The sequence below is a fragment of the Lycorma delicatula genome, chromosome 3, assembly GCF_047948215.1.
Source record: "Lycorma delicatula isolate Av1 chromosome 3, ASM4794821v1, whole genome shotgun sequence".
Lineage (NCBI taxonomy): Eukaryota > Metazoa > Arthropoda > Insecta > Hemiptera > Fulgoridae > Lycorma > Lycorma delicatula.
In genome coordinates, this window is record NC_134457.1 from 213,531,313 (window position 1) to 213,543,451 (window position 12,139).

At 31.6% G+C, this 12,139-nt stretch overlaps 1 protein-coding gene across 1 annotated transcript in view; it reads left to right on the plus strand.

Annotated features, from left to right (window-relative positions):
- The window catches only part of LOC142322418 (carbonyl reductase [NADPH] 1-like), a 28,917-nt gene continuing 16,778 nt past the window's right edge, over positions 1–12,139 (plus strand). Inside the window, exons 1-2 of the mRNA XM_075361479.1 lie at positions 1–160; positions 9,672–9,800. Of these exons, the coding sequence (XP_075217594.1) occupies positions 134–160; positions 9,672–9,800 (156 nt within the window). The 5' untranslated portion in view covers positions 1–133. The remainder of the gene's footprint in view (positions 161–9,671; positions 9,801–12,139) is intronic.

The window sequence follows — 12,139 nt, forward strand, 5'->3', positions numbered from 1 at the left end:
CTATCAGTTAAATACGTTGGACGAACGCCTGTAGAAACATTCTAAGTAGTTTCGTACTGAGGACAGTTAGTTCGTGCTGCAAGTTGTGATTAAAGTAATAACCAAGTGGTTTTTATTAATAATATATTTAAAAATGACCAAAGCTGAACGAGTTGCTGTGGTAAGAAAATATTACTATATAAAGTTATGTCGCATGATTATTCGTATTTTTATTGTTTGTTTTTTTTTTAGGTGGTATTTTGTATTCAGTTATTAAACGAATATTTTGTTTAATAATTGCAAACGAATTTATTGTTATCTTATTATTATGATCTCGAGCAAGTTTAAACATTTATTTTAATCAGCATAATTAGATTGTAAAATTATGTAAAATCGGTTAGGTAAAAAAAAAAAAAAAACAGTTAATTACACAATTTTTAAATAAAAATAAATAAATAATGATTTCTTAAATAATACTTTTTTATTAATGACAGAAATACTAGAATAAATTATCTGAAAAATAATTATTTCGAAGTTGGGGTACTTACGTATTAACGCCACCGCAGTTACAGCTTTATTTAAAAATAAAATAATCAGGATTTCGGTGGAAAATGGGCCGAAACTCCTGTATCAGGATCAATAAAATTGTATTTATGATTAACTTTAGCATGTAGGAATCCTTCTATTTCTATTCTATTTGTTTGGTAACCTTTCCAACTGTCAGAATAAATTGTGCTACCACCTGCATGTTTTTAATTTATGGGTAATATTTAAAACATCTAACATTTAAAACTACTAAAAACATCACTAAACAACTAAAAACGAAAAAGAAACAGAACTATTAACGAAACTGCAATAATAACCACGAATACTTCGAACAAGAAAAACACAACCGCAATCATCAAGAGCTGAACCTAACCTAATTAATTATTTATTACTTAAATAATCAAAACATTACTCCTGATTAGTCAATGTTAGCGGGCGTAGGTTAAGTTTGGTTAGATTATATTTTCATGTTTATATCTTTAAATATTAGCGCAACTTATGCTGCGGTTGCGTTAATACGCAAGTACCGAAGTTGGCAATAAAATAACAATGGCTAGTCAGCAATGTGCAATACTGTATTAGCGTTTAAATCATTCTGTAGGTACAGTAAGCATACCGGGTATTGTGAACTGCGCTGATGTTAGCGAAGTTTACTGTGTTTTTTTTAGTTTGAACGTGATCAATTTGCCGTTGAAGTAATGCCGTACTTATTTACAACAGAGAAATAAGCTGATTGTATTTATTTTGGGTATATGTAATCCTAAAATGTTGAATAATTGCCGCCTTAGTTTAGTACCTTGGTTAGGTTTAATTTTTCTAAATTCTTTGTTTACTGGTTCAACAGTCTTTATTATTTTCTATTGTAGATTAATTTTATTATAATATTTAAACTTGTGATAAAATTATATATATATATATGTATCAATATTGTATTAACACATATTGAGTCATTGACGGCTGACAGAAGATTGACTGACTGTTTTAGTAGGAGACAGCGTAAAGTAAATCTTTGCTTTTAGCGTGAAGGGAGCCGAATGCAGCCGTCCGGAGCTGTCCGAAAGAAGGAATTTAAAATTTAAAAGTCCTTCTTTAAATAAATTTGAAGTTCTTCATTAATAATAAAATTTAAAGAGCATGAAATAAAATCTGAGTCTTAACAGCTACAGCTACAATATGAAATACGTTTTCTGAATCGCAGGATACCAGATTCCAAAACAATTAGCGCGACTTTTCGTAATCTTCGGTAAATCGGTTTATTACCTACTATTCGTACCAGCTACGATATGTTTAACACGATGCTGTTATTTATGAAATTATTGCCGATGCAGTTCAGCGTAATCCAGACGTCAGTACACGATGTCTTTCTAGCGGATCGGAATTTCGGATTCGATTTTTTGGGGGACAATTAAACAAAACAAGTTTTATCTTTATAATGAACAGATAGTTCAACATCTACAACCAGAAGACGGTCCGTTTGGCTTGGAGTTCTGCAACTGGTGGAATACAAATCCACAACTCTACAAGTATGTTTTGTTTACCGACGAGTCAAATTTCACTCGAGATGGCGTCAACAACTTACGCAATGGGCAGAAGTAAATCCTCATGAAACGGTGGAAGGCAGTTTTCAACACCGATTTACTATCAATGTATGGCGAGGCCTTCTTCACTATCAGCTGTTTGGACCATTCATATTGCCTTGCCGCTTAAATACTGAGGTCTACTTGCACTTTCTTTCCAAGAATAACTGCCGCAGCTGCTTGAAGATATTCTTCTAGCGCTGAAACGTATACTTCCAGCACGATGGCGCGCCTTCCCATTTCTCTTATGCCATCTCTACAAACTTAAATCATCATTTCTCTGAGAGATGGATCGGTCGTGAAAGTCCTGTTCACCAAGATCGTTTGATCTAACACCTTTAGATTTTTGCGTCTGGGGATGAATGAAAAAATATTGTATACAAAACAAAAATATATTCTCGTGAGAAATTAATTGTTCGCATTATGGATGCGGCTGAACAAGTTAAGGACAGCTCTGAAAAACTAAAAAGAGCCAAGCAAATTAGTTCAGAAGCGTTCCAAGAAATGCGTTGATAATGGCGGGAACATTTTCAACATTTATTATAAATAAGCGTGTAATGTATTATGTCAAACATTAAAAAAAACAGGGTTTTTTATTCCAGTTTATTGGTTTTCAACCTAGATTTCTCAAAAAATACTGCAGATACGGTTCTGACATCTATTTTATTTGATTCTTCTGGTCAAAAACCAAATGAAATCACTAATTCTGTCTCTTACTTAAACTCCTAAACATTTCAGTATGACCTCATTTCTCCGGAGTAGCTGAAATCCAAGCAAAATCTTTCACTAGCTGTAACTCGCAAATGAAGAATTTTAGGATATATGTTTATATGAACTTTTTCCATTATTTTTAGAGCTGGTTATGAAAGTTCCAGGAGAACTTTGAGATACATTCTCAAAGCTCTATGTATCTTTAAGCATCAATTGTTTTCTTTGCTGATTGTGCATGATGTTTCTGGTGATTTAAATCTAATTCTTTTATATGTACGATTTATAGTGAAGATGGAAATTTTTTTTTTGTACACAATTAGAAATTTTACAGATATTTTTATAAATAAATACTTTATTTAGATAAACACTTAATTATACGTCAAGGAAATAACTGGTATTTTTTTTCTTCTGTTTAGTCATCGGGAATTATCATCCAGGTGTTACTTAAGAGGATGAGTGAGGATGATATGTATGAGTGTGAATGAAGTGTAGTCTTGTACAGTCTCAGTTCAACCATTCCTGAGATGTGGTTAATTGAAACCCAACCACCAAAGAACACCGGTATCCACGATCTATTATTCAAATCTGTATAAAATTAATTGCCTTTACTAGGAATTCAACGCTAGAACTCTCGACTTCCAAATCAGTTGATTTGGAAAGACACATTCACCACTATTTCAACCTGGCGGGCTAGATAACATGGTACTAATTCAATTATAACAAAAAGGAACTGCTGCCACATCAAAAACACAAATATGATAAAAGAAAATTAGAAGCTTATAAAAGAGATTATAGTTTATATTGATTTATAAAAAACTAACAATGAAGTCCGTTATAAAAAAATATAATGGTCCTTGAAAACTGTTTGTAAAAATTCGTTCATCCTAGTACAAAATCAGGAAGCGTTTGAAGGAATAAATTTACTAAACATCAGGCATTGCTATTACTATTTCCTTAACAATGATTTTAAGCTTTTAAAGTAATTCCAAGATGTAATATTATATTTCAGACTGGAGTATATATTGGCATAATAAGTATTTAATTGTGATAACAAGGTTGACAATTGATTACATAACTAGTATTGATTACAAGACTAATTGTGCAAATTAAATTAATCTGATTATCTCATGAGAATCTATTTTTTACAAGTGTACTTAATGGGTTACTAATCTTGGCACTACAGTCTCTCATGGACCTTGGCCTCTTGCACAATTAGCTTCCTTACCATGGTTCATTGTTTGTTTCAATATTTTTTTTATTTCCCTTTCTTGCAGCATAGCTCCATGCTGCAAGAAAGAATAAAGTATGGTAATCAGTCAAAAAATTGGGTGCGGGTTTTTCTCAACATCTCATGACCCAGGACCTCAAAACCAAAAAGAATGGTGGAGTAATATTCGTACATATGTCCATTGGCGTGTTTGAAGCTTAATAACTTTTATCTGGATAAACTGATTTTGATGAAATTTTGTACAGAAACTCACAAATGAGGCAATTTGTGGTTGAAATTTTGGGGTCAATATCTCCAGAAGATGGGACATTTTTTGGGGGTTCCCACAAAATTTTATAAACATAATCCCACTTTACATTAAACTCAGTATATGCATGCATCCTCATCTTAACATTTTTTTAAAAATTTCCCTCAAAATTTCTCTTTCCCAAAAATCAAAAAGCTATCTTTTTGTTTATTGTAGATTTTTTAACTGATTTTTTGAAAAAGAAATACTTTGGGGCCAATACTGGAGATGAGAGAGTTGATCAAAGTTTAAAAATATTCATTTTTTTAATTTTCCAAAACATTTTTGACTTTATTTAAATTTTTAAACTTTTAGTAATAAAATTTCATCATAATTCCCCCCCCCCCCCCCCCTACCAACAATAAAAAAAACTTAGGTAACTTTTTGATGCTCTGGCGGGTTTATCTTGGTATGACTACGACCCCTCGGTCTTAGTCATACCAAGATAACCTTAGTCATACCTCGGTCTTAGTCATACTAAGGACTTACTTCTGGCCGAGTGGCAGGAGGCCTGGAACACCTCACCTACTGGTGGTGTATGGACGCGTAAATTAATTCCGAGAATAGATGTATGTGTGCAGAGAGGACTGGGTGAGGTAGGTTTCTATATAACGCAGCTCCTTTTTGGACATGGTGAGTTTGAAGCCTACCTGCATCGATTTGGCTGGAGAGCGTCTCCTCTATGCAGGTACTGCGATCTTGAAGATACCGTTGAGCACACCACCAATGCCAGTGGTGGGATATGGTCAGAAAAGATGTCAAGTTAAGCTGGCTTTCTCCAGAAGAAACAGTTTCATACATGTTGATAGGAAGAACAGAATGGGACAAGGTAGTACGCCTAGCAACAAGTATCCTGAAAACTAAAGCGAGAGAAGCTAGAGAATGGGATAGAACCTGATTTAGGACCTAGATCAGTAAGAGGACTGAAGATCACCCAGCAGGAATCAAACTCTGATTCCTCAGTTAAAACTGAGAGTTGAATTGAAAACTCAACAAGTTAAAACTTGAGATGTTTTATTAATGTTAAAACAAGATGTTTTATTAAATTAATTTTTAAAGTCAAATATTGATTTTGACAAAAATTACACTATGTTTCTCATTTACTAGCCTCTTGCAACCTTGATCAATCAATTTAAATATGTTGTTTCATCTCATAGCATTTGCTATGTTTAACAATTAGTTTAAAATAATAATAGGGGGTAATTTGACATTTATTACTTTTATTTTACACATTCATTAACTTCACTTAAGGTTTTTAATTTAAAAAAATGGTGTCTCGTCGCAAAATCAGCTGATTTTCAAGGTTGAGTCCTTGTAAAGGCAGTTGCTTTTATATGGATTTGAATACTAGACTGGGGATACCAGTGTTCTTTGGTGGTTGGGTTTCAATTAACCATATTCGGCAGGCAATGACAAACCACCCATACAACCTGCCAGGAAAATTCCAAGGAATTGGAATTGCCAAGGGCGAATACGACTATGGCTATTTTTTTTTTTTTTTTTTTTTTTTTTTTTTTTAATAGTTTGGTTAATGAAAAAGGATCTGAACTTCAGTTGGAAATTTGTAAACAACTGTTAGAGAAAAAATGTGATATAAATCAAATTAAAAAGACTGTTCTGTTTTACATTATTTTATTAACAATTCGTTTAAACTGCAAACACTACATCATTTACATTTGCTTAAAACACGATTTTTCGCTCCTTTATATGCAATTTACGAGTTCTAATACTATCAAAACCAATTGTAAAATGCATATTAAAAAGTTAGAATATGAATATTTATTTTTATCCTCAGTAGATTTCAGGTAATTCGGTTATTTCATTTATGTTTTCAAGAAACAGAAATGTCCTTTCACCTTCGTTTAATATCAGTAAATATATGCAGATACTTAAATAAATAAATTTAAAAAATATATATCTCCATGTGTATTAAGTTCGCTTAAGTAATGCTTAAAAAAAAGTTATTTCAGTCGAACATTTGTATTGAATATTAACGTTACATCCGCGTTGTCTTACCCAGTTTTATTCTTCGACCTGCTCGAAGAATTTATATTGAAGTTTACCGCTTCACTTATAGTATTATTTTACATATTTTTTTTCTTTTTCCTGAAATGAATGTAAAAGATTGTTTGTACATCAGGTAAAACTTTCATTAAGTGTGAATGAATTTTAATAACGGGTGACACGGAATTTCTTACGAGAAATCGGCAATGCCCTGATTGCATTTTGAAAAAGCGTTTAGCGAGTGACTTGTCGTTCTCATCTCCGATTAAAAGTTCATCTTTCGATGAGAATTGTTTCGTATCTAATAATTTATTCAAGGACGTAATTAAAAAAATATATACAGACGGTAGCAAAAAAGATATGTTGTAAAGTTTGTGTAATGAAAATTATAAAACTCAGAAATATATTATTAAAAAACAATTAAGCGCATTTAATGAATTGAAAACAAAGAATATGCGAAAGATCAAATACTAAGCCAAAATTACGTAAATAATATTTTGTAACGATCGAATAAACAAAATTCTGGTGCAGAAAAAGGATACAATTATTTTAAATATCGGAAATGAGCAGCTTTTATTCTAGATTAAATTTATGTATCTGTGTCATAAAGAAAAAATATTGATAACATAGCTCCAACAGTCTCTGTGATCTTGAATCTCGGTCATGTTTTCGAGAAGGATAAAAGTTGAAAAATTAATTGACATGAAGCTGCGAAAAGGAGTTCTGCTAAATTACATGGATGTCCTTGAATATCGTCGACCGGTTAACATCAACAGAAACACAATTATAGACTCCTTTACAGGTGGGCACGACTAATGAAGAACAACATACATAAAGACGTCTGAATCGTTGGGGCCGGTAGGGTGAAGTTAGCCAATCTCTTGGATAGTGACGTAAACTGTGAAAATAACTTTAATAATATCAAAAATTAGGTAAGGTTTTTTTTTATTGAGTTAATAATTCTTATTTTTCCTGTTCTGTTGATTTTATAATTATTATTCATTTTCGGTTGTACGATTTGAATTTGCCTGTTTACCTGTTATTGATTCTGAAAATTATATTTAATTTGATAATTATCTTATTTGCAAACGTATAGAATTATTATAAGATTGCTTATAATAATCAAGGCTTATAATTTTTTTTATTTCTATTTATTTTTTACTATTATTTTTATTACAATTATTTTTTTTTTATTATTTGCTTGTACGAAGTAAAGTATTGTGATCGCGAATAAATTCGGTCTTCAGATTTTATCTCCTTTTTTTCTTTTTTTTAACTTGTTTTACTTCCTTTTACGAATTAAGGTAGTATTGTGATAGCTAAACATTTCGGTTTTCATATTTCAACAGAAATATCCATTTTGACCATCCTGAATCCATTTTAACTAGTTTCGGCGTGACGTGCGTATGTATCTCGCATAACTCAAAAACGATTAGCCGTAGGATGTTGAAATTTTGGATTTAACATTGTTGTAACATCTAGTTGTGTACCTCCATTTTTGATTGCAATTGAAATGAAAATTTTTAATTAATGAAATATTTAGATCTTAAAGGGAAGGTACATCGGTTCGAATCAGACTTAATCTCCTTTTCTATTTTTTAAACTTTTCTTTTTTTTAAATATATTGACTTAACAATCATTAACCTGTGATTGTAAAAATTTTTTACATTAACTAATAATTCAATGATAAAAAAAATGAAAAAAATTATTAGTTAAATAAAATTTTATTTACTTTTAAAAATGTGTAATGTAATTTAATAGGAATTATATATGTGTATACGTAATTAATTTGGTGAAACCTTTAATTATTTAATAATAATTGAAAATTATAATTTAGAATTGTATTATTTTTGGATATTTGTAGCAAATTCTTATAAAAATTGTATATTTATTTTAAAAGAAGCATTTTATTTAATTATTTGACAGAAAAATAAAATACATCTTATAATTGTAATACAATTCAAAGATGAAAGATGAAGTGATTGTTGAAATTTGTTTCACTTCTGCGTAATATGCGCAAGATTTCTGGTGAGTCGTATAAATAAAAGTCAATAATAATTAAACTATTCCATTTAGTGAACTCTTGTATACTGGTTACAAATACTAATTTTGACCTTACGGTGTAGAATAATCAGTTTTTATTATTGGATTATTTGGTAAATAATTTATTTAAAGAGTAATCAAGGAACTTTTACTCTAACCTAATATTTGAGGAAAGATTGTTGAATTAATAATTGTGTAAATTTTTTATGTTAATAAAAAGTAATATTTTAGCAGTTTTGAACTTTCCATTTTTATTAAAGAATTGCAGGATCGTATCTCACTTTCAAATGAATTAAGTTTAAATGAAGTGCAGCAAAAATTTGTATATGTAATTTAATAGACGTACAAGGAAGTAATATAGTGTCCACATCAGATTTTTTTTTAAATTTATTTTATTTGGGTTATTTATAAGATGCACAACTAATTTGGGTTAAAATTTTCAAAAAATTACTTAATTACTTAAATTTCATAATTATTATATAATAAAAAACAGACTAAAAGTAGTGACATTTATATTCATTGATCTTTTGTTATAAAATATGAAATAATTGCATATTCAGTAATTGCAAGAATTTCACAGTTCTGATTAGAAGACGGTGTCACTTAAATAACTTTTGAGTAATAAAGCGTCTTCTATCCATCTAATGATATTTTAAAACCATGACTTATTTTTAACAAATGTTTAATAATTTTGGTGGCTACAGTAAATTAGTAGCTAACTAATATTAATAATAACTAATAATAAAAACTATGATATTAATTTTCACTTTGGCCTCCAGAACCACCGTAAGGTATAACTTCAGAGGTAGATATGTATGAATGTAAATGAAGTGTAATCTTGTACAGTCTCAGTTTGACCATTCCTGAGATGTATGTTTAATTGAGACCCAACCACCAAAGAGCACTAGTATCCAGATCTAGTAATCAAATCCGTATAAAAGTAACTGCCTTTACTAAGATTTGAACCTTAGAACTCTCAGATTTTGAAATTAGCTGATTTGCGATGACGAGTTAACCACTAGATCAGCCCGGTGGGCTATATTATTTTACCGACTTACATAATTATACATAATATATTTCCTTTTTTTTTAGTTCTCTGATGAATGAGAACTAAAACTTCAAAATGAGATCATATAACTGTTAGAAGAGCTGATAATGTAGTTACATACTGGGAAATTCTGTTTTAGTGTTGTGGAAAATATTTTTAATTCTATAGCAGAAGCGGTAGTCTTGTACTTTAGTAGGAATAATATTGTGTATTTATTAATAATAGTTACTTGTCTTTCTTTTGCCTCAGGTTACTGGTGCCAACAAAGGAATTGGGTATGCGATTGTGAAAGGACTTTGTAAAAAGTTTAAAGGTAAAGTGTACCTTACTTCCCGAAATGCTGAAAAAGGAAAGAAAGCTGTAAAAGAATTAAATAAAGTAAGGAAATACTAGAGTTTATTTACTTTAAAACTGGATTTTTTTTTACAGTAGATTTAGTAGTAAAAGTCGTGGCATTTCTGGGAAAGTTTCCTATTAGATCAAAAATTATTTTAGGAAATAAGATTTTTGAACAGGTGTCTCATTTTAATTACCTTGGTTGTGATATTACTTATGAGAACGATAGAGATTGCGATAAGAAGATCTCTAGATTTCAAGCAATTTGTGGAACAGTTGGGAGAACACTGCGCAGGAATGTGTTGAATGAGACTCAAATGAAGTTTCACAAAGTGATGGCTGTTCCTACTCTGTTGTATGGCTCTGAGAGTTTATCAAAGAGACAGCTCAGTAAAATTTAGGCAGCGGAAATGAGATTAGTTGAATTACCAGTAATTGACTATTATTGAAATTCGTGTCATGTATTACTGATTTTGTATCGTGTTTATTTAAGATATTTTCTTTAAATTTGAACTTTAGAATTTGTGAACATACATCATACACGATTAGAAAATTTCCATTGTTTGTACAGAGTGTTTGGAAAGTTGCTGTGGACTGCAATTATGGAAGTGCAATGATGAAAATTTGTTAATTATTACTTTGTATTTTTTATTTAATCGGATATTACAATAACTGGAATAGTTTTATAAAAGGTGTTGAAAATGACCTCCTCCAACATCAGTAGAACACTGCACAGTTTCAACTTGTTTTCAAACACTTTAACCAGATGATGTACTGGAATTTCTGGTACGTATGCGGTTACTTAGGTTTTTAGTTCGTCAATTGTGCGTGATCTGTTGTGATACACTGCTTGTTTCACTTTACCCCACAGAAAGTAATCTGGGAATTCAGATCGGGCGATGGTGCAGGCCAGAAAACCCTCGAAACGACTCGTTCACCTAAGATATTTTGTAAAAAAGCCATTTACCTGTTAGCTGTACGCACTGTGGTGCCATCTTGTTGGAATGCACTTCTGTTTACTGACTAATTAAGTTTGTTAAAACAGCACAATAACGGTCGCTATTTACTGTATTTTCAAAAAAAGATTGGACCCTCAAAGCATGTTCTACTCACACCAAGCCAGATTCCAATTTTCACTTCGTGGGGATTAATTTTCGACCAAGCTTGTGTATTTTGTGAATTAATATACCCTCCGATTACAGTATTTGTAAAAAAAAAACATAATGTAAATAAATAAAATAAATAATCTTTTATTGCCTAAAAAACAATACCTAATTGCATCACATCGATCCTCAACAATCAATAACTAGTAAAATGTGATTAAAATTGTACAGAAAGGATTGAAATTTTAAAGTCCTTTCTATCCATTCCGTCACTCCATTCAAACATACAAAACGTATCATTCATGCACAGTTCACATCTTTATGACATCAGGCTCATAAAATTTTGATTAATTATCCTGACGGCCATCCTTGAACTCGTCAACAGAGTAGAACATCTTAGACACTAAAAGGCGTCTTAATCGAGATTTAAACCCACTCAGAGTAGGAATTTGTTTGAAATCCTCTGGGCGTCTATTAATTAATCTGACACCAACTTGCTACGGCAAATGTTCGAAAGCCAGTGTTCTGTGCTGTTGGGAACGCAAGTTGTCCCTTCCTCTGGTATCGTAAAGACGTACATCTCCGATCTACACTAAATTGCATTTTGACAGGTAATACACCACAACATCCATGACATAAAAACAGGGCAAAGTCAGAAATCTCAGCTCCGAGAAGGCATCCTTACCTCTCTGAATTTTATTTCATGATCACTCTAACAGGTTTCTTTTGCAGCCGAAACACCCTACTCAGCAAGCTTCAACCACAGTATCCTCAAATTCGAATCCCGTAGGACAAAGGACAAGTGTGAACATATTAGACCATAGTAGGCAATTTTCAACAGATCTAAGAGCAACCACTTGCAAGTTTACGCAGGGCAAAGATGCCCGATGAAACCTTAGCGCAAACATGATCTGTGTGTTTATCCCAGGTCAGCCCTCGATCCAGTTGCATACCCAGGAATCTGGCAGTTTCAGATTCCTCCAAGAGTTCATTATCAACCATCACGGAAGATTTCATGTCATGCTCATGCTCTTGTAGACAAAATTTAATAACGTTCAACTTCAAAACCATCTGGTTTTGAAGTCTAACTGGTGCAGGATTGTCTTATGATGCACACAGTCAAACGCCTTGGAAAGGTCAAGGAATATGCCGAGCACATGTTCCTGCCCATCCAACACCCTGACAACGCAATCAATAAAATTATTACAGCATCAATTGTGTTTTTATTTTTCCTAAAACGAAATTGCTCTGAAGCAAGAATATTACATCTTTCCAGAA